The sequence below is a fragment of the Chlamydomonas reinhardtii genome, chromosome 6 (assembly GCF_000002595.2).
Source record: "Chlamydomonas reinhardtii strain CC-503 cw92 mt+ chromosome 6, whole genome shotgun sequence".
NCBI classification, from domain to species: domain Eukaryota; kingdom Viridiplantae; phylum Chlorophyta; class Chlorophyceae; order Chlamydomonadales; family Chlamydomonadaceae; genus Chlamydomonas; species Chlamydomonas reinhardtii.
The window spans coordinates 3,276,183-3,298,030 of NC_057009.1; the positions used below are offsets into that span (position 1 = coordinate 3,276,183).

At 67.1% G+C, this 21,848-nt stretch overlaps 3 protein-coding genes across 3 annotated transcripts; 1 reads left to right on the top strand and 2 right to left on the bottom strand.

Annotated features, from left to right (window-relative positions):
* Positions 1-22: 22 nt before the first annotated feature.
* Positions 23-8,778, bottom strand: CHLRE_06g277050v5 (uncharacterized protein). The gene is made up of 17 exons (XM_043063029.1): positions 8,573-8,778; positions 8,336-8,479; positions 7,718-7,792; positions 7,144-7,209; positions 6,636-6,686; positions 6,236-6,334; positions 5,815-5,935; positions 5,389-5,564; positions 4,628-4,872; positions 4,175-4,342; positions 3,651-3,777; positions 3,276-3,369; positions 2,591-2,872; positions 2,145-2,240; positions 1,431-1,861; positions 930-1,131; positions 23-761 (listed from the first exon to the last, which is right to left on the bottom strand). Exons 1-17 carry the CDS (start codon positions 8,603-8,605, stop codon positions 514-516), a joined length of 2,658 nt encoding a protein of 885 aa, XP_042923735.1. The 5' UTR covers positions 8,606-8,778; the 3' UTR covers positions 23-513.
* A 680-nt stretch (positions 8,779-9,458) lies between these two features.
* CHLRE_06g277100v5 (uncharacterized protein) lies at positions 9,459-13,997 on the top strand. Its single transcript, XM_043063030.1, has 10 exons — positions 9,459-9,714; positions 10,027-10,077; positions 10,280-10,393; positions 10,805-10,898; positions 11,108-11,189; positions 11,476-11,547; positions 11,803-11,955; positions 12,294-12,465; positions 12,760-12,993; positions 13,269-13,997. Exons 1-10 carry the CDS (start codon positions 9,613-9,615, stop codon positions 13,494-13,496), a joined length of 1,302 nt encoding a protein of 433 aa, XP_042923736.1. The 5' UTR covers positions 9,459-9,612; the 3' UTR covers positions 13,497-13,997.
* A 5-nt stretch (positions 13,998-14,002) lies between these two features.
* On the bottom strand, positions 14,003-21,818 carry CHLRE_06g277150v5 (uncharacterized protein). Its single transcript, XM_043063031.1, has 4 exons — positions 21,228-21,818; positions 18,848-20,918; positions 18,292-18,642; positions 14,003-18,157 (listed from the first exon to the last, which is right to left on the bottom strand). Exons 1-4 carry the CDS (start codon positions 21,674-21,676, stop codon positions 16,055-16,057), a joined length of 4,974 nt encoding a protein of 1,657 aa, XP_042923737.1. The 5' UTR covers positions 21,677-21,818; the 3' UTR covers positions 14,003-16,054.
* Positions 21,819-21,848: the final 30 nt, after the last annotated feature.

The window sequence follows — 21,848 nt, forward strand, 5'->3', positions numbered from 1 at the left end:
GTGGCACGTCCGGCATGACAGCGTGCCAGTCTCGTCCCGCGCTGCCAGCGCGCCCCCTTGCTTCCCCAGCGCTTCCCGCATGCCATACACGACGTGCCCAGGGACACACATTCAAGTGCGTCCATTACAAGCCTTAAGCTCGCCCTAATCTGTACACCAACACTACCGGTAAATTCCAGCAGCTCTTGGACACGAAGTGTTCATTCAAGCACTCGACTGAGCTGTGTGGGCGCGATTGTGCCGTCGGTACTCCCCCACGCCTCCCTGCTATCATCTACGCCTCCTCACAGCTTTTCAATCCTCGAGCCACACGCGCCCACAGGAGCACCACCTTTTCCTCCCCATAAACACCGCCGCAACCCTAACCTCCAAGCAAGCTCACGCAGTCACGCGCCTCTGCCCCAGCCCCCCCTTCCCAGCCTCCCCTTCCCAGCTTCCCCCTTCCCAACCCCGCCTCCCCCTCTTCACCGCCTTTGTCCCTGCTCCTCCTACGAGTCCTACCCGCCTCCCCCATCAGCCCCGCACGTGGCCCTTGAAGTTCTTGCCCATCTTCTTCCCGCGCGCCGCCGCGTTGCGCCGCCGGATCTGCTGCACTCGCGCCGCCATAGGCATGGCCTTGCGCCGCTGCTTCTCGCGCTCCGACAGACCCGCCGTCTTCTTCTTCTTGAGGCTGCTGCGCGCGCCGAACTTCTCGCGCCCCTCGCGCCCCTCCAGCACACTGGCCAGACGGGCCTCCTTGTCCTTGCGCGCCTTGTGCTTGCCTGCCGGGGGTGGGCGGGTAGGGAAGTGGCACGAGATGCCAAGCACCGCCGCAACAACGACCACGCGACCGCCTCTGCTCTCCCACCCACCCTCCCCCCGTGCCCTCCCACACCTCCTCACACCCCACGCCCCCTGCCTCCCCCCCTGCGCCCCCCTGCGACACTCACCCGTGAGGTCGGCGGCGTTGACCTTGCTCTCCCCAATGGTGGTGAGCCGCTCCTGCAGCGCCAACAGCTCCGCCGCCTCCTCCTCCGCGCTCTCCAGCGCCCGCTGCTTCTTGGCCTTGGAGGCGGCCGAGGTGACGCCGGCCTTGGCCAGCGCCGCCTCCACCAGCGCCTTCTGCTTGAGCCGCTTGATGCGGTCGAAGTCCTGTGGTGGGGCAGGCGGGGAGGGTGGAGGGTGGCGATGTGTTTTGTCAGTGGGGAGGGGTAGGTGGACAAGTTGAGGCAAGTGCGGTCTCCTAGCGTCGTGCACGCAACGCGTGTCTCCACATGCTGCATAGGACCCTAGGCCCTGTATGTGGCCTCTTCCACGGCAGCCTTATGCTCACTCTACCAGCCACGCTGTCCCTCTCAAGCCCCAGCCCCCCTCCAGCCCCCCTCCAGGCTCCCCTCCAGGCGCCAACCCTCCCCCAGCCCTCCGCCCCCACCGCGCCCGCCCGTGCCCACCTCCTGCGTGAGGATGCGCTCCGCCTCGATAGGCACCCCCGCCGGCGCCTGCCCCTCCTCGCCGCCCTCGCCATCGCCCGCCGGCTCCTCGCGCGCGCGCTTGGCCGCCGCCTTCTCCTTCGCCTCGGCCAGCTTCCGCTTCAGCGAGGCGATGGAGTCGGGCTTGGCCTCGACCTTGGGCTTGGCAGGCTGCGGCTTGCCGCCGCGTTTCCCCCGCCTCCCGCCATCGTCCTCCTCGTCCTCCTCGCTCGCCTCCTCGCTCTCCTCCGAGTCCAAGTCCTCCAGGTCCGCGTCTGAACCAGACTCCTCCTCCTCAACGTCCTCCTCCTCCTCATCGTCCTCGTTGGCTGGCGCGCCCTTCTTGCCCTTTCTCCCCGCAGTGGCGGCGGGCTTGGCCTTCGCCTTGGCGGCAGCCTTGCCCTTGGCCTTGCCTGTATCGTCGAAGGGCAACCAATCGGTGAGAGCTCGTGCAAAACACCACAGATTCACAGGCAGGGCGCTTAGCCGCGAGCTAACTACGGCACGCACAGTCGGACGCATTGACATGTGCAACCCAGCCGGTAAGTGCCTGAGCAGGAACCATCAGGCGAGGAGCCGTGAGGCTGTGAGCTCATCACACCCAGTGCCCAGTCAGCCACACCGGCCCGCAGAACCCGGCAAAGAGTGCGGCGGCGCCAAACGCTGCTCCCCACCCCAGAGGTGAGCAACGCGCACCTTTCCCAGCAGCAGCAGCGGCCTCCTCCTCCTCCTCACCCTCCTCCGACACGTCCTCCCAATCGCTGCTGCCGTCCTCCTCGCCCTCGCCCTCGCCTGCGTTAACACACACGTGTACGACAGCAAATGCACAGGTGGTGTCGGAGGCCAGCAGCAGCAGCGGCGTGGGCACATGGGCACATTGATTTGACGTAGCACTGGGGACAGGCGTGGCCATGGGGCTAGCCCAGTGCTGCTGCCTCAGCCCCGGGGAACGCCCATGCAACCCATGCAGCACACCCTGTGCCCTCGCCACCAGCCTCCCTTTCCCATTCCCCCTCCCATCAGCCTTCTACCCCTCCCACCCTATCACATGGCTCTAAACACCAAACCATATCCCAGCACGCCGCACGCCTCTCTCCCCTCCCCCCCCAAAAAAACACACTCCCTCCCCTCCTCCTCCTCACCTGACAGCGACTCCAGGTCCGAGTCCTCGCCGCCCTCCTCGCCCTCGCCCTCGCCCGCCCCCTCCTTTGCCCCCCCATCTCCCTCCTCCTCCGACACATCCTCCCATCCTCCGCTGCCTCCGTCTCCGTCATCGTCGTCGTCGCTGCTGCTGTCGTCCAGCCCCAGGTCCACTTCGTCGCCGTCGCTGCCGGTGCGCCCCTCCGCCAGCGCCGCCTCCAGCAGCTCAGCGCCGTCCACGCGGGTGGCCACACGCGCGTCGCCGTAGTCGCGGGGCTTGAGCGCTGCGGGTGGAGGCAGGGGCGGGGGGAGGGGAAGGGGCAGGGAAGGGGAGGTAGGGGGGAGTGAGGGGGTGTTGGTGATGGGGGTGCGGTATGATGCTGTGCGGTATGCTGCTGTGTGGTGCGGTGCTGGTATCACGGTGCAGTGTGGTGCCCATGCCCCAAACCATGCCCCATGCCTGCCCACCCCCACCCGCTCCCCAAAACTCATCATGCCGCCACTCCCTCCCCATCACCACCCCGCCACCACCACGCCTGCACAAGCCCATGCCCCGCTCCTACATCCCCGGGCTCCAATGTCGCCGCGCCGCCACCCACCCACCCCCCTCCCCAAAACTCATCATGCCGCCACCCCCCACCCCATCACGACGCCTGCACCCCCATCTGCACCCCCTCCCGGCCTCACCCATGTCTGCGCCCCTGCCGCGGTCCTTCTTGGCCAGCATCTCGGGGTTGATGTCGCGGAAGGCGCCGATCAGGCTGCGCGCCGCCGTGGCCACCTGAGGGGGGGGGGCGGGGGGGCGGACGTGGAGGCATGAGAGAAGGAGGCGGAACCGCGGCGACGGAGCGTGATTGCGCATGTTGCACGCATGGTGTGCTCTCCCTTTGCGCTGTCCTAACACACACATCGCGTTTTTTTGTTCCCTAGTGCTTTACAAACACGGAAGTGACGACGCGCAAACCCTCTCTCACACACACCCCACCCTCCACACACACACACACACCCTCCACACACCTCCCCCCCACCTCTCCACACCCCCCCCCACCCTCCGGCCCCCACCTGCTTCTCCCTGAACTTCTTGTACTGCGCCAGGTCAGTGAGCAGGTCCGCCTCCATCACCAGCGGGCAGCGCAGCACCAGCTCGCGCACCGTTTTGAGGCCCACAGTCATCACCTCGGGCCGGGCCCTGGGGGTGGCGGGGTTTGGGGGTTGCAAGGATTGGTACAGAGAAGTGTAGCGAAGTAGGCAGCAAGCAGGGGGTGGGGGTTGTAGATACCAGCCTAAATTAAACCGAACCAACAAGCGCACTGGCAGTCTGGCGGGGAGCGAGCAGAGGTGGGCAGAGCGGGCATTCCACAACCCGCGACGACGCAACTCCCCTCGCCCCCCCTTCCTCCCACCTACCTCTACACCCTCCTGCCCGCCGATGAATGTACAGTTTCTTTGGGTCTGGTACCCGTAACCCCCTGCCCCCTCTCCTCCTTTGTACCGGACGTCGGCATTTCAAACATGTGACTCCTTCACGCTGTTCTCCATGAACGGCTACCCCCCCCCCCTCCTCAACCCCCTCCCTCCACACCCACTTGTCGTGGACGAACTGGTCCACCAGCTGCCGCAGCACGGGCGCCAGCGTCTCCGGCGGCACCAGGTCGTGCGCCGCCTGCACCAGCGCCGCCAGCACCTGCGTCACGTCGCGCTGGTGGGGCGCAATGTACTTCTGCAGGTAGGGGTAGAAGTTGAGCACCAGCAGCCTGTAGGGTTGGGGGGGGCGGGGGGGGCGAGGGGTGAAGGGTGGGGGGCGGGGTTGAGGAGGCGGTGGAAGGGATGGGTAGATGGCAAGGTGGGAAGGTGGTAAATAGGGAGATCGGGAGCAGGGGAGCAGGGGGCGGGAATCAGGAGGGCGAAGAGGGGTACAGCATCACACTTACTTACGAGGCGGACTGGCGGAGCCCGCCGCACCTTCCCTCCCTCAACCAACCAACCCGCCACCCCTGTACCCTCCTCCCAAAACACAATTGCGCCACCTTGCCACTCACTTGTGCACGCCGATGATGCGCGAGACCACCGCCATCACCGCCAGCCGCGTCTCAAAGCGCTCGCCGCCGCCGCTCAGCCGCCCGAACAGCCGCTCCGCGAAGGCCTGTGGGTCGTGCAGCAGGTGGATGGCGGCAAAGGATTCGGCGCCACCGCCCGCCGCGCTCTTGCGGCGGTCGGCCTTCTTGACGGTGGCGATGACGCGCTTCAGCTTCTTCTGCTTTTTCTTCTTGCTGCTGGACGTGCCCTGTGTTTGCGTGTGTGTGTGATGTGTGTGTGTGTGTGTGTGTGTGTGTGTGTGTGTGTGTGTGTGTGTGTGTGTGTGTGTGTGTGTGTGTGTGTGTGTGTGTGTGTGTGTGTGTGTGTGTGTGTGTGTGTGTGTGTGTGTGTGTGTGTGTGTGTGTGTGTGTGTGTGTGTGTGTGTGTGTGTGTGTGTGTGTGTGTGTGTGTGTGTGTGTGTGTTGGGTGTGTGTTGGGTGTGTGTTGCTCTTGGGGTTGGATTTGGGTTCGGGTTTGGGTTTATGTGCGGCAGTGTGTGGGATTGTGTGTGTGTGTGTTGCATGTTGGCAAGTTGTGCCCGCACCCGCAATGTGTCGTCTGCCCACCCCGTCCCAAACCCATGAACGCCCACCGCACCCCATCCCACAGCCTACACAACCCACCTCTTTCCCCACCCCCACCCCCCCCCACACACATCCCCAAACCCCATACCCCAGACTCCAAACCCCCAAAACCCCACAAACCCCACACCCCACGCCCCCACCTTGTGGTAGGCGGAGTAGATGTCCTCCTTGCTGGGCCCCTTGGGCTTGGCGTCCTCCTCGTCGCCCTCGCCCTCGCCCTCCTTGTCGCTGCCGTCCTCGTCGTCGCGGTCCTGACCCAGGAAGAACTTCATCACTGCCAGCAGCACACGAGGCGACTTGTGAAAGGCGGCGGAGGCTGCGGGGGGGAAACGAAGGCGGGCAATTTGTGTGTGGGGGGAGGAGGAGGGAGGGTTGTTGTCAGGTGGCGGGGTCGGGTGTTGGGGCGAGGGGAGGGACGGTCTTCCGGCTGCAGACACACAACCAACGAGCAAGATACACGCACAGCGAAGCAATCGGAGCGGCAGGGTGCCGGGGCGTCAGAGCGTCAGCGCTGCTGCTCCCAACACGCAAAGCAGCTGTCGTATCCGTGTGGCAGCATCACGCACCGATGACGTTGACGGTGCGTGCGTCGCGCCACACGTGGCGCCGCCACATCTCCGTCAGCACCGCCAGCCCGCGCTTGGCGGCGGCCTCGTTGTCGTCCGACACCACCGTGTACATGAAGTTCTGGTGAGATTGTGGGTGTTGCACATGTGTTGTGTTAGGCGTGTATGATAAGACAGGTCGACATCGTGTTTCGTGCGTGCCCCCAACTCGCGCCCCACACCCCGCGCTCCGTCCATAGCATCACCCCACCCTCCACCCCATGCGCCTCAGCACCAGCCCCCCTGCTGCCCCGCTCCCATGCCTCCACCCTCCTCTGCCCCCACCACCCCCTCCTCCCCTGCCCCCCCCCTCCCCTCACACCCCCTCCCTTCACACCCCCTTCACCCCCCCCCTCCGCTCCTCCGCTCCCCCGGCCCCCACCTGCACCGCCCTGTTGAGTCGCTCGTTGCGGCACTTCTTGTTGGCGGCCTTGAGGTCGGACACGATGTGCCGGAACAGCTGCTGCCGGAGAGCCTTGTCCTGTAACGGGAGGGGGGGAGGAGGAAAGGGCGTGAGGGTGTGTTTGATATGTGGTGGGCAGTTGCGCGCGCTCTCCAATGCAGACTTGCATCCTCAATGCAGACTTGCATCCTCAATGCAACCCGCCTGTCCGCGGCCCCAGCCCCAGACCCAACCCAAACCCAAACTCCCCACCACCCACTCCCCACACCACCACTCCCCACGCTTCCACCTCCCCTCCTCTCCACCTTGCCCCCTGCCCTCCTCCACCCTATTCCCCAAATCCCCTCCTCCCCACCTCTCCCCCCCCCCAGGTGCGCACCTGGCACCGGAACAGCCGGAAGAACAGCGGCAGCACAGTCATGGCGTCAACCTGCATGTGTGTGGGGGGTTACATTCATGATTAGTTAGGGGGGGAGGAGACCGAGCGAGGGAAAACAGTGGTGTGAGAGAGAGAGATGCATGCCCTCGCCTCCCATGTGCCCTCGACATGTGCATAGGCACCCCGCCCCGCCCCGCCCCGCCCCGCCCCGCCCCGCCTCGCCCCGCCCCGCCCCGCCCCGCCCCGCCCCGCCCCGCCCCGCCCCATCCTGCGCCTGCGCCCTGCGCCCAGTGCGAAGCGCGCAGTCCTTGCAGGCTGCACACCCAGACTTGCACCCACGCACGCACACGCCTGGCCTCCCCACGTGCCGTCCGTTGCCAACACGCGACCCCGCTTCTCCCCGCCCCGCTCAACCCCGCCCCCCCGCCCCTGCTGAATCCCGCCCACCGCCCGGCCCCCCGCCCCCCGCCCCCCGCCCCCCGCCCGGGCCGCGCCCCCCCCTCCCCACCTGCGCCCGGTTGCGCATGAGGATGAGCGCCCCCACCAGCGTGCGCCGCAGAGTGCTGTCCAGCTCCTGAACGACGGCGAAGGGGAGGGGGGAGGGAGTAGCGAGGAGGGAGGCGTGCGTCAGGACAAGGAAAGGAGGGCGGAGGAGGGCGGGTTGCAAGGTCCCTTGTCCTCGGACCCCTCCTGCCATTACCCCTCCTGCAGTGACCCCCCCCCCGCTCATGCCTCACTCGTTCTTCCACGGGCCGATGCCTCCCGCCCACCCCACATACCCACCACCCCCATTTTCAACGGGTCCGCGCGCTGCTCGACTTAGCAAGACGGCACATGGGAAATGCACAGGGCAACGGACTTGCTCCGCTAAGCACGTTCGCCTGGCCGCCGCCGAAGACGTCTGCCTCTACCGCTATTTAGCCCACTGGCCCGGCCGGCGGGGCCCTGCCACCGCCGCCCCCCTCCCGGCTGCCGCCTGCTTCACGCCGCCCCGCCCTCGCCTTCGCCCCGCCCTTGCCCCGCCCTGCCCTCGCCCCGGCCCCGCGCCGCCCTCGCCTCGCCCCCGCAATCTCCCCGCGCACCTGGTGGTGTGTGTCCAGCAGTCCTGCCACCTCCGCCGCAAAGCCGGTCATGGTCTTGGGGTAGGCGCGAGACACCTGGGCGGGCGGGGGAGGAGGGGGGCGCGGGAGGAGGGTTGTGAATACCAGCCTCAACACAACTAGCGGAGCACAGCCCGAGGCGGAAAATGGGGGCGGTTAGGGAGCAGGTTGAGGGAGCGGGAAGAGGTGGAAGACGTAGTGCGGTGGTGAATGCGGAGTCGACTAGTGTGGGGAGGTGTGTTGTGGGCCTGACGTGGTTCAGGGGCGAGGGCAACTGCGTGGCCGGTGCGGGCAGGTATGGGCCTCGCACGCAGGGGCCCCCGGTGTGGGCCCGCTGCGGCTCCCTGCCATCCTCAGTAGCATGTGTGGTGTGGTGTGCGGCGGTGCGGTGAGGAGCCAGCTAGGGTTGTGTCGGCGACAGCCCTATGACACGCCAGCCGGCGCCACCATCACCTCGCCGCGTGCCGGAACTCCCATGCGTGCCCTCGCCGCACCCACTCCACCAAGCCCCCTTCCATGAGCTACGGCCCCAGCTGCATCTTCGTGCCCGTCTGAGGCAAGGCGACAAGGCGCCGTGAGGTGGGGTGCCGTCTCGCCCACCTGCGCCATGAACATAACCACCTCCCCGAACTCGCGGCTATCCTTGCTGGGTTTCAGCTTGAAGATTTCCAGCAGCGCCTGGTAGTGACGATACTGCAGGAGAAACTCATCCTTGTAGCCGTCCGGGTCCTTCTTGATGTTGCTCTGCGCGCAGTATCCAGCCAGGGTTGTGTCGGCGGCGGAGCAATTGCAAGTAACACAGCTCCCATTTATGTACGCCAAGGATAGCTTCTGCACCTGCAACGCGAGCAGCTCCGCAGCCGTCGACATTTTTGGCCGGTGGTCGGCCCACCCGCTCGGCGGCCGGCTGCTAGTTCTGAGTTGGTGATAAGTTACTCAAAGACCGTCTCGGGATAAAGAAATTTGGTGACAAGTCGGCGAAAAAGAACGGGGCGACGAAAGGCTGCCTAGCCGCGAAAACAACGCGAGGGGCCCAGCGTGACCTGACAGCAGCGCATTGACCAATACAATATGTTATATGTAAACGACTTGACGGCGGCAGATGGTTGTGATGGTTAATGAACGCCCCACACGCGCGTGTCCGGGCTCCGAAGCCCCTGCCTCGCGCCCCATCCCTCCCGCCCCCCAAAATGGTGCATGCCGCAACCTCTACCCAGACCTTCACATGGGATGGTCTACACAAGATCTAGGCCCTATCGGGTCCATGCGGAGTTCGCTCTGGCCCTGCTCTGGCCTCAAGACCAGTTTACTGCAGGCCGGGGTCGCGGCAGCAGTACCCATGCACACCTATGCAGAAGCATCGAGTTATGGGAACTGAGGAGTGTGGTGGAATGGTGGCAGCAAGCAGGGGGGGTTGGGAAACGCCCTGTCCTGTCGCAGACGCGCCGCAGGTGGGTGCAAGGTGGGTGTTGTGCGCAATGCAAGGGGGCGCGGTGCAGCGTTGCGAGCAGTGCAAGCGACACGTGGTGTATCCACGTCTGGACTTGCAATATAAGCCGGAGATAGACAATATGGTCCGAGGAACCTCCCGGGACCCCTGGTCAAAGACCTGTTGGGTTCGTGCCGAGGGCTGGGGCGTGCGGGGGCTGCCGGCTGCGTCACCGAGATTAGTCAAGTCTAACCCTTCGCCTCGCCTTGACACAGTTAGCCTGTGGAACTAATTCCAAAACTTTTCACCATACACACAGCACATACGCGACGTTGCACACACACAGCGCTTCAATATTGTCGATTGAGTTCTCGCACAGTCGATCCATCCTCGTGAATTTGCACGCGCACAACCTCGGTCGCGCCTGTATCAATCTACATTCAATACCATGAGCGCTACAGCGGCGTCGCGGCCTTACCAGGTCGTGGTCTGGGGCGCGAGCGGCTTCACAGGGCGCCTAGTCGCCGAGCACCTCGCCAGGGATTACCAGGTGAGTAAGTATGTAAACGAGCTAAATTTCATTGTAATTGGGCCAGATAGGGCCTGCGGGGCTTGCAGCCAGTCGCTCGCCGCGTGGCCACTGGTTGATGACCCTCCCGTGGTCGGTGACCGTCGACACTCACGGGTCCAACGACATGCCGGAGCTGCCACGTCCATGCCCGCCTTCCCACAGCCCCACCCCCCTGCTTAGAATCCTTCCCAATGGCGGAATGCCGCATGTCACTCTCGGCCTCACTGCACGGGCTGAGCTCTTCGGCCAGCGCTTTGCAACACCCCCCACCCACCCCGGATGTGTGCGCAGGGCAAGGTCCGATGGGCCATCGCGGGCCGTGACGCCAAGAAGCTGGAGCAGGTGCGAGCCTATTGGTAACCACGTGCACCGGCGTTGAGTCTTAGCTATGCTTTGGTTGCTAAGCTGCTAGCAGCCTTCCGGGGTCTGTACGGCTCATCCCACCCAAACTTTATACAGGCACACCTACGCAGCCTGACACTGCAACCACATCACCACCATTGCCATCGCCATCACCCCCCGGCCCCTCCCTCCACACACACAGATCCGCTCCGAGCTGGCAGTACGTGTGAACAACCCGGCAGTGGCGGCGGTGCCCATCCTGACCGCCGACGCCAACGACGCCCCCGCAGTGGGCCGCGTGCTGGCGCAGACGCAGGTGCGGGCCTTGGCGCGGGCGTGCGACGGCGGCGAGTGGCCGCAGGTTGGGGCGGGGCCGAGTACATTGCGGCTTACGGGGCTGGGGATGTGGATGTGCTCAAGGCTGGCATTAGCCGCGGTAGCAGAAGCGGCGGGCGGCGGTCTGGTGCGGCACTGAGCCTACCGCGCTGTGCCGGGGCTGTGGCGTGTGGTGTCATGGCATGCGGCGCGGCTGTCAGACACGCACCGTCACGGTGATACGGCGTGCACATCTTACATCACCCACACAAGCACTGCCCTGCCACCTCCCGCACACTTCCTCCCCTCCCCTCCCTGCCCCCGACGCGACAATGTGCCTGGCTACAACCCCGCTTCTTCAATTACAATTAAGCATGAATGCAACCCCCGCACTGCCCCCGCCGCCTGCCAGGTGGTGTTGTCCACCGCCGGCCCCTTCGCCCGCTACGGCGATAACGTGGTGGCGCAGGCGGTGGAGCAGGGCACCCACTACGCCGACATCACCGGTGAGGGAAACAAACACACGACGTTGTTTGCAAGCATTCCTGTTTGCACGGGGCAGACCAAGCACACGAAAGGGGATGGCGGCTGGCCGGATCGCAGCCGCCCGTGTGGTAGCCAGGCCCTCTCCCCCTGGCTGGGTGGTGGGCCCAGGGCTTGGCCTTGCACGTACGGCACGGCGCGCCTCTCACCAACTTTCATCACCCATTCGCAGGTGAGATCCCGTGGGTGAAGCGGAGCGTGCAGAGGCACCACGAGACGGCCAAGAAGAAGGGCGTCAAGATCCTGCACTGCTGGTGAGATCCTGACAGGAGGGCGGGCGGCGGGGGGCGCGAGGCGGCGGGGGGCGGGGGCGTGGGGGCGCGGGGATGATACGTGCCCCTTAGGAGAGAGTGGTGGCCGAACACGGTGTTGGTGGCCTTGTCTATTGCGCACTTCGCCAGCAGTACGGTACGGTAGCTGTATGCAGGGTCCTTGGCGCCGCCTGTCGCCGGGCCTGCTTGGTGGGATGCCGTCATTTTCCACCGGCTTTGTTGTTGCTTTCTGACGTCCTGACGTTCTGACGTTCTGGCTTCGTCGCAGTGGCTACGACTCCATTCCCTCCGACATGGGCACCTTCATGATGGTAGAGTACTGCCGCGACAAGCTGGGATGGTGAGTGCGGGTGCGGGGCGGGGGGCTGCGGGGGCTGGTGTTGAAGTGGGCGGGTGGTGTCATGTCTGGATGGCTGCTGGTGGTGTTGGGCGCTGTGCTACGTGGCGCACGCCTGCTGCAACTCAGTCCCGCCTCGTACGCCCCTTTGCACCACCTTACCCCGCTCTCTCACACACACCTCCCACACCCCTGACACACCCACACACACCTAACATGCACACACCTAAACTCATACACACACATCACCCCTCGCAGCGGCGTGTCTCAGGCCTACTCGCTTGTGGGCCCCGGCCGCGCGGGCGTGTCGGGCGGCACGCTGGAGAGCGGCATGAACCTGATCATGAACGAGTCCGTGTCCGAGCTCTCCGAACTCAACAGCAACCAGTACTACTTGGCACAGCTTTACGGGTGAGGGCGCGGCGCGGGAGGGGTGGTCATGTGCCCGAGCCCAATAGATCACAAGAGTCAAGGAATTGCGTGGGGGGGGGGGGAGACGCCATGTACGTTGGGAGAAGGCCGTGTCCGTCGCCGGCAGGCCAGGGTGACAGACCAGACGCGGCCGGACACTGGGTGACCCGTGCTACATACACACGCCGCCGCTGCCAAGTCCGCTGCCGAATCCCAAGTCCTAACCACGCCATTAAACACACACACACACACACACACACACACACGCGATATCTACACACCCCCCCCCCGCGCGCACACACAAACGTGCCTACCTGCACACGCGCTTGCCCACGCAGCCTGCCCAAGGGCCCGGACCGGCCTGCGGGCCTGCTGCCGCGCTGGCTGCCCGCCGCGCGCACCTGGGCCGGCCCCTTCATCATGGAGGGCTGCAACGCCAAGATCGTGCAGGCCAGCCACGCCCTGCTGCGGGACAGCGCGGCGCCGCTCGAGTACGGCAAAGACTTCAAGGTGGGCGCACTTTGTTATTGTGTGACTGTGTGTGTGTGTGTTTGTGTGTGTGCGTGTGTGTGTGTGTGTGTGTGTTATTGTGTGACACTGTGTGTGTGTGTGTCTTGATGTTTTGCACAGAACGGAACTGTGTGTGTGCGTTGATGCACAAAAAGGCACATTCGACAAAGAGTCGAAACCAATCCACTTACACTCTGTCCTGCATGTTTCCTTGCTTGCGCTGTGACGCCCACAAACAAGCACGCGCAACACACCTCACACTCATTACTCGCATGCACACGCACACACACGCAGTTTACGGAGATGATTGCGGCCAGCGGCGCGGTGGGGGCCTCGCTGGTGTCCGCCGGCACCATGGTGGCGGGGGCGGTGCTGGGGCTGGCGCCGCTGCGGGCCGTGGCCCGCCGCTTCCTGCCGGCGCCCGGCCAGGGCCCCAGCGAGGACGTGCAGCGCAACGGCTTCTGGACACACGACCTGGTGGCGGTGACGGACGAGGAGAAGCCGCGGGTGGTGCGCGGCAAGTGCGGGGTGAGTGGTGATGTAATAAGGGGGGCGTGCTGTGTTTTGCCGTGCTGACAAGGCAAGTTGTGTCGGAATGGGGGCCTGGGCGTGAGGGTTCTGGGCGCGCACATTGCAGTGCGCGGGCTCTGTGGCTGTGGGCGTTGGCTAGACGGTATGATGACGCGGAATCTAAACAAATTCACCCGCTTGCTCTATACACACACACACACACACACACACACACACACACACACACACACACACACACACACGCACACACACACGCACATACAAACACACAGGACCGGCGCGACCCCGGCTACTGGTCCACCAGCCGCATGCTGCTGGAGACGGGGCTGGCGCTGTCGCTGGATGCGGAGCGGCTGGCGGCGGACCCGCGCCTGGCGCCCGGCGGCGTGCTGACGGCGGCGGCGGGGTGCGGGCACGTGCTGCTGGAGCGGCTGCGGGGGGCGGGCTTCACATTCGAGGTGGCGGGCGTGGAGGGCGAGGGAGTGGCGGCGGCCAAGTGAGGTGGATGAGGCAGCGGCGGTGGTAGCGGCAGTGGCAGCGGCAGCGGGGATGTGTGTGTGTGGGGGGGGGGGGGGCCACAAGCAGGCCTGGGCGGTAGGCACGCTGTGGTGTGCGGCATCCGGAGTGCATTCATTATTCTTTGAGTTGTGTCCATCAAGGGGCGCCATGCATGTTAAAGTGTGCAGGACAAGTGTTGAGTCCGTGCGGCTGTGTTGACACGTTGAGGTTGTTAAGTCACGCACTAAAATGTGGCATTACGCATGGAGGACGTGGGATAGCGCGAAGGCGGGGAATGGATTGGGGAGTGGGCGGCGTGGCGGCTGCACGTGTATACATGTGTGTTGTGCGGGCACGTGCATTGATGTCAGGGGTCGGGAGGCGGCGGCATGGAGCCCACGGCACGACGGAGGGATGGCCTGCGGCCGGTGGAGTTTGGAGCATCCATTGTTGAGTGCGCTGGTTGTCACAATCGGCGAGCATGGCTGTAACATGCGGGTAGGAGAGTAGGAGACGATGCCCAGTCTGTCCACGCCCCATGCAGCTGGCATGGTGGGCATTGCGCCAGCGTGCTTTGAGCAAAGCAACACTGGCCGACTGCGTCTAGGCATCCGATGCACCGCGAAACATGCATACTCCCAGCTCCCCTCCCGGCTCTCGCGGCCCCGCCACGGCGCCACCGCTGATTGCCCACTTAACATCAGCCGGTACGCTGCACTTCTGGCGACCGCGGTCGGCCGTTAACGGTCAACCATTCGATTCCCATTGCCCTATGCCAAGCCTGCTCGAGGCGGCTGAGGACGCACAATACTGTGCACTGGAGTCAAGTCGAACAGTTTACACGTTACATACATTGATGCAGAACTGCAGGCGTCCCTGCTACTTCTCCTGACGAACGCGCCACATGAGCCAAACGAGCAGCCGTGCCCAAACACCTTTGCCCAAGTACCGCCCTGTTTTTTACTAGACCACCCGCATCCAGCCCCGAGCCGCTTCGCATGAAGTCTCACATAACGCACCAAAGCAACTGCGTCTAAGAGGCAGCCCCCCACATGCCATTCCTCCGTCCCGCGACCACAACGCTCCTCCTAAAATGGATGTCGATCCTCACAGTGCATGCATGCTTGTGTATGCAACCCAAACAACAACGGGCATGCATCCGCGCGCGGTTCAAATGGCGCGCGGTTGCAAACATTGTAAGAGCATGCTGTTAACTGCAGCCCCCCCCCCCACAACGCTGCAGGGGCCACTCGCCGGCACGGGCTCTGTCCCCTCACATGCCATAGGTAGCAGTAGTTCACACGCATCGAGTTTATCATTATTGAGTCCATTCCAATATCACGAGCGCATCGCAAAAGAGTGCATCGCAACAAGGTTCTTCTTTCCGAGAAGCCACGAGTGCAACCACACCTGCACAGCACCGCACCGGCCCGCTGGCTCCTCCCAACGCCCAGGCCGCGCAGCCAGCCAACCATCAGCTTGATGCCGGTTATCTCATCATGGCCTCGGGCATAATAGTCCATTCCGCATTGCAAGTGAGCTATCCATCTTCTGCCGCCGACAGGAGCAGTCACGGTATACCCGTCATCAAGCGCTTCGCGACTCTGCTTGACAGACCCAGCAGCCACCGGCACCCTGCATCCGCCTGCCCCTTGCCACAGCGCCCGAGTGGCAGTCGCCGGTGCTCGGTCATCACTTGCCGGTGACCCTTTGACCATCAGCAGCGTCAGCGCACGACTGCTCTAAGCAGCATGAACGCAAAGGAAAGGACGTGGACAGGCGCGCTGTGGTACCCACGCGCCCGCACAAGCACGCTCTCGCGTGCCCGCCACCTCGCAGCCCTGTCTCCGCAGCGTTAGCTCAGCACGCATGGCCACATCCATACATCGCGCGCATACGAGTGTCCAAACCATTATATAGTTTACATGGCGAGCAGACAATCATATACTTAGTAATCAGGGGTGTGGCGACGTGCGACAGACGACAGTCACCTTGCGGTGGTGCAGAAGCGAGACCGTGCGCCAGAACAGATCACCCCGATTTCAAAAGCAATTGTAAATGCCACCAGGCGCGGCGCTCCGCACGCATGCCACAACCTCAAGTTCGCAAACTCAACCGGAATGTTGCCAACGCTGTGTTGCGAGTGCGCATGTGCTATGCGTTTACTCCTACACGCCGCAGGGAAGCCAGCTTCATCAATAAACGCTGCCCGTGTCATGACAGCGATCGGATTGCGTTCAACAAGACTGCCTAGCTAGCAATGGCCGCACGGCCACGCGTCGGACACATCAAACCCACTCCACCAGCTCATGCTTAACTATTTGCTACTTTGTTAGCCTAGCCTGCGTGCCTGCTTGGCGCTGTGGACTGAAGCTCTGACAGGCTCGCCGTCAGCAGCCCAACACACCATCCCCCCGCCATTCGAATGCCTGTGCGCTTTACATACGCAGCCACCTACACACCGCTGCAGCCAGCCGCCCCCTGCTGCCTCCGCCCTTCGCCCCAGCCTCCTGCTCCTCCTCCTCCTCCTCCTCCTCCTCCTCCTCCTCCTCCCGCCACCTCACCGCACCAGCTGCCCAGTGCTGCGCGACAGCAGCCCGCCGGTGAGGCGGTACATGTGGCCCAGAACCTGGGCGTCCGCGCTGCGGCCCTGCCCGCCGTACACACGCTGAAGGTGCCGGAACACGGCCTTGGTCGCCGCCGACAGGCGGCCGTGCCGGTACAGCGCGACCTCGCCCGCGGCCGCAAAGGCGCGCTCCGCCGCCGCCAGCTCGCCCGCCGCCTCGTGCATCTGCCCCAGCACCACCCAGCCGCGCATCAGCCGCTCGTGCTGCCCGCCGCAGCTGACCGCCGCCAGCTGCAGCGCCTGCCGCTTGGCGTCAATCGCGCGCTCCAGCAACGCCCGCACATCCATCTGTTGCTGCTGCTGCTGCTGCTGCTGCTGCTGCTGCTGCTGCTGCTGCTGCTGGGGCTGCTGGGGCTGTTGCTGCGATTCGGGCTGCAGCTCACCTCCTGGTGAGCATGATCCGGCGGCAGCAGCAGGGGCCGGCGGGCCGCTAAGAACCGCCGAGGCTGCCGCGGCGAGCAGCGCGGCGCTGCCGGGCCGCAGCGGCCCGCCGGAGCTCAAGGCATCAGCACCACCCGCGGCGGCAACGCCCAAGCTGGGGCTGGGGCTCGGGCTGGGGCTGCCCGCGCCGCCGCCGCCGCCGCCGCCAGGGCCGAGCTCCAACACAGCCGTGTTGCCGCCGCGCGTCAGCGGCTTGGCAGCGGCGCCGGCCGCCGCCACGCCTGGCGCCGCCGCCGTCACGCGCTGCCATTGCACCGCCGCCAGCGCATCCAGGGCGTCGATCCGCCGCCCGTCCGCCGCCGCCATCTCGCCCGCCGCCACCAGCAGCTCCGCCGTCGCGGCCGCCGCCGCCAGCGCTGACGCGGCAGCCGGAAGCGCGCCCGCCGCCGCCAGCACCAACCCCAACGCCAGGCGCGCTGACACCTCGCTCGTGTGCGGCAGGCGGCCCCGCTCACTGCCATGCTCGCCTCCTACAACCCCACCCGCTCCTCCTTCCCCAGCCCCAGCCCCAGCCCCAGCCGCCTCGCTGTCGCAGCTGCAGGGGCAGCCCTGCGACAGCCGCGGCACGGACTTCAGCGCGGCGCGGCAGGCGGCCTCGGCGGCGGCGTGCTCGCCAGCAAGCGCCAGGTGCCGCACGTGCCGCAGCTGCAGCTCCACCGTCTGCGGGTGGTTCGGCCCCAGCGCCGCGCGCCGCACGCGCAGCGCGGCCGCGTAAAGCGCCTCTGCGTCCGTCAGCCGCCGCAGCCGCACGCCTTCGCTCACGCAGCCGCCGTTAAAGGAACAGGCGCGGCTCTCACCCGGGCCCGGGCCCGGGCTCTCCTCGCCGTACGGCGGCTGCCGCCAGCCCGTACTGGCGCCGTTCGACGTGGTGTCGAGGTCGTCGTACAGCTGGTTGACGCCGCCGTACTCGCGCTGTACGGCGGCGATGACGTCAGCAAGTGCCGCGGCGTCGTGCGACCACAGGATCGGGTCGGCGGCACCGGGCTGCGGCCCGCCCGCTGGAGCAGCGGCAGCCGCGGCGGCAGCGGCGGTGGCAGCCTGCGCCTGCCACGGCGGCGATAGCGCCTGCAGCGCCGCGGCGGCGACGCTGTCCGAGGCGGAGGCGGCGAGCGCGCTCCCGCGGCGGCGGCCCGCGGCGCCGGAGCCGCTGCCGGCCGCGGGGCCGGAGGCGGCGGACGGCGAGGCGGCGGCGGAGCCGCCGCCAGACACCACCCCTGCGTCCGCCGCGCCGGCGGCGTCGCTGCCGTTGCCGGAGCCGGCATCCATGGCCCAGGCCACACGCTGCCGCCGTGAGTCAGTGCGAGTGACGCCGCCAGCAGGCTCGTTGCCGCCGCCCTCGACCTCGCTGCTAAGGCGGGCGCCGCCGACCACAACAGTGCCAGCTGCAGCCACCCCAATCGAGGCCGGCGAATGGCGGTATGGGTTCCTTGACGGAGCCCTCCCCATGCCGCCGCCGCCGCCGCCGCTGCCGCTGCCGCTGCCGCTCTCGCCAAACATCAGCAGGGAAGTGCTGGCACGCCGCAGCATCGACGGACGCTGCGCCAGCTGCGTCAGCTGCGGCGACAGCAGCGCGCGCGCTAAGCTGCCCTCCGGCCCCTGCGCCGCGGCCGCCAAGCCCGCCGCGACCGGCGACGCCAGCAGCCCACCGCTGCCGCCGCCCTGCCCCTCCTCCATCATCGCGGCCGCCGCCCTGTACCCTGCGCCCTGCTCCTGCGCCGCCGGCACCCCGCCTCCTCCGCCTCCAGCAGCGATTGAAGCACAACCTCCGCCTCCATCCAGCGCCGTGCGCCCACCAGGAAGCCGCCCAGGGCCCGCTTCGCCGCCAGCGTCTCCGCCGCCGCCGGGCCCAGCGCGGTATCCAGCGCCGCCATTGCGCCCCGCAGCAACGCCTCCGCCTGCGCCGCCGCCTGCTGCCCACCCCCGCCACCGCCACCGCCGCCGCTTGCGCCGCTGCCGACCAGGCTGGCGCCGGCGCCGACGCCCACACCGGCCAGGCTGGCGAGGACCTCCGCCAGCGCCACCTGCCCCGCCAGCGCGGGCGGCGTGCGGGGGCCGTGCGCGCGCTCCAACGCCTCCAGAGCCTGGGGCGGCGCGTGTGTCGAGCGGGTTGAGCTAGTGTGGCGGTGGCACCCGGCGTCAGCGACGGTCAGCTGATGCAAGGACTGCTCCGCGAACACCAACGGCCCGCCCCACCGCGCCCCCTTGGCTACAGCCCACACAGGCCCTCCTCCCACACGCCCTTCCTGGCCCTCCCCGCCGCATAACCGCGCTCGCTCGCGCCCTCACCTGGCGCCAGGTGACCTCGGCATCCACATGCAGCCCCTGCAGCTGCTGCAGCCGACCCAGCTGGGCCAGCAGCCCCGCCAGCCCCACACTGCGCGGCCCCCACCGCGCCGCCGCCGCCGCCAGGCAGGCCTCCAGCGCCGCCGCCGCCGGCCGCCACAGCCCCGCCGCCTCCAGAAGCGCGGCGTAGCGCCGCGCCGCCTCCACCGCGTACGGCGCCAGCTGCGTCACCAGCTGCTGGTCGGGCCCCGGCGGCGCCGCGCTGGCGATGGAGCCGTTGGCCAGTTGGAGGGCCTCCAGCGCCGTCGCGGTGGGCGCGGCGGCGGCGGCGGCGGCTGGCGAGGTGAGGGCGGTGAAGGCGTCGCCCCGGGAGGACGAGGTCGACGAGTCAATCGTCGAGGCGTGGGCCGTGCCGCCGGCGGTGAGCGGCGCCGCCGCCAGATCCATGAAGGAGCCGTACCGCACGGGGGGCGGGTCGGCGCGCGGCGCTGCCCGCTGTGAGTGCTGCTTCAGAAGCGGCGGCGGTTGCTGCTGCTGCGACAGCTGCGACAGCGCGGCCGACGTGACCGGCGGCGTCAGCGACTGCACCAGGCATGCCGCCGGGCCGGAGGCGGGCCCGATGCCGCCGGGCGCGGTGCCGGCGGCCACGCTCACCACCTCCAGGCCTAGTAGCGCCCCCGCGCCGCCCAGGGCCGACTCACCCGACACCGGCGGCATGGCGTGGTCGCCACCGCTGTTGAACGACACCGACCGCCGCACGGAGACGCCGCGGCCCACCAGCACCCCCGGCGGCGGCGGCGGCGGGCCCGGCGGCGCCCCCGCGGCCGACAGCGCGCAGCCGCTCCGCGAGCCCGTCCGGCCGCCCATGCCGGGGCCGGCACCCGGGAGGGACACCGCCAGCAGCAGCGGCGGCGGCGGCGCCGCCGCCGTCATCAGCATCATGTCCGCCGGCGCTGACGCCGCCGCCACCGCTGTGCCGCCCCCTGGCAGCTGCGCGATGCCCTTCTCGCTGCCGGGGCCGTCGCCGCGCACCGGGCCGTCGCCCATGTCTGGCTGACCCGGCAACAGCGCTGGGGCGACAGCAACACCCGCGGTGCCCGCGACGCCCATGCCCACAGAGACGCTTTGCGGCTTGAGCGGTGACGCCCCCAGTGCTAGTTGTCCTGGCGGCGTCACCGGTGGCGTGCCGCCGCCGCCAGCCGGCGCCGCCGGCACCCGCGGCGCCCCTGCTGCCGGCGGCGGCGACATCAGCACTCCGCTTGTGCCCTGGCGCTCCAGCGCTGCCGTGCCACTGCCGTCGCACAGGGCGTGGCTGTGGCTGTGGTACAGGGCGGCGCCGTGCAGCACGGGCAGGTACTGCTGGTACTGCTGCCGCGCCGCCGCCAACAGGTCGCCCACCACCGCGCACGGACGCGGCAGCACCACCGCCTGCGGCTGCGACTGCGACTGCGGCTGCGGCTGCGGCGGAGGCTGCGGCTGCGGGTGCCCACCGGCGGCTGCTAGCGCCACTGGCAGGGCGCCAAAGCCGCGGATGACGCCCTCCATGTCGGCGGGCGGCAGCGCGGAGGCCAGCTGCAACCGCCCCGGCGCGCCGCCGCCGCCCACGTGGCCGCCGCCCAGCCCTTGCGCATCCTCGTGTCCGTCACCTGCCGCCGCCGCCGCCGCAAGCGGCGTGGCAGCCCCACCGGTCGTGCCATCGGCGTGCGGCGGTGCTGCGGGGCTCGGCGGCGGCAAGTGCCCCAGTGCCGCCAGGGCGGCGGCGAGCGCCCGCGCGCCGCGGGGATCCCTGAAGATGGCGCCTGCCGAGTCTACCACCACCAGCACCGCCGGCTGCCCGGCCGCACCCGCCAGCGCCGCCTCCAGCCCTAGCCCCCAGGGGCGGCCGCCGCGGCTGCTGCGGCCGGTGGTGCTGTTCTCCGAGGGGTTGGTCAAGAAGTCCAGGTGTACATACGTGTGGTATAGGGCCAAGTCGGGGCCCGCGCCTGCGCCAGCGTCCAGGCCCCAGCAAGCCGCGGCCTCGACGCTGCTCCGCGCTGTGCTGCAGCCCGGAGCTGGCCGCGAGGCGGTCGGTGACCTGCATGTAGGCGAAGCATGGTGAGTGCGCCGGCGTGGACATGCGTCAGGCAAGGCAAGGGGCACCGAGAGGGGCCCGAACTTGTATGTGGGCGGCGCGCCCGAAAACCGCCTCACGGCCAGCAAGTGCGCCCGTGGTGCTACTGCCGCAGCCCGGAAGTGCGGGCGTCGCTTCAGGCTGCTGACCATCCGCCTAATTCATGTGCGCCCTTCGGCGTCGCTTTCCATTCCGTGGCCTAGCGTGGAAGCCTATTGGTCGAGTATAGTTTACAAGTGCCCCCCACAAGCTACGCGCGGTCAAACTTCGCACCTCGCGACATCGGAAAGGGCCACTGCTTTCAGCGCCTGCTTCAGGTCGCATCGCATGTGGTTAAGCAAAGCTCGTAGCAACGCCAGCCACGGCGTGCTGGGATGCACCAGCACCAGCAGGTTCGCGTCGGCACATTCCGCGATGTCAGCTGACTCTTTCTCGCTCAGCTCCTCCGCAAACACCCGGGCGACGCATGCACCGGGGTCAGAGCAGCTGTTGGCGTGGAAATGGCAGAGCCACCGCAAGGAAACGCCGGCCGTGGCCTGCGACTCAACGAATGCGGTCAGGCCCTCGGCATCGCCCTTTTTTTCAAGACCAGCGCTAGCCTCGGTGGCCACGGCGCGTACATCCGAGCGTCCAAGTCCTTTTAGGACCTTGTCGATGCTGCCGCTATGTCGCGAAGTGGCCCGAGTGACCGAGGAATCCGCCTTGCTGCTCGAGGCGCCCATTTCCAGGGCGCAGATATAACAGCCGGGATTCTAAAGCAGCTAACGCGACCACAGCGACCTAGGGCAAGCCAGTATCATAAAGCGAGGAACGTTGCGTTCGGCGGACATTGTGTAGGTCCCTCCTTGAAGCGTGCCCGACTAAACATGTGTTACAAAGTTGGGGTTGCCCAGA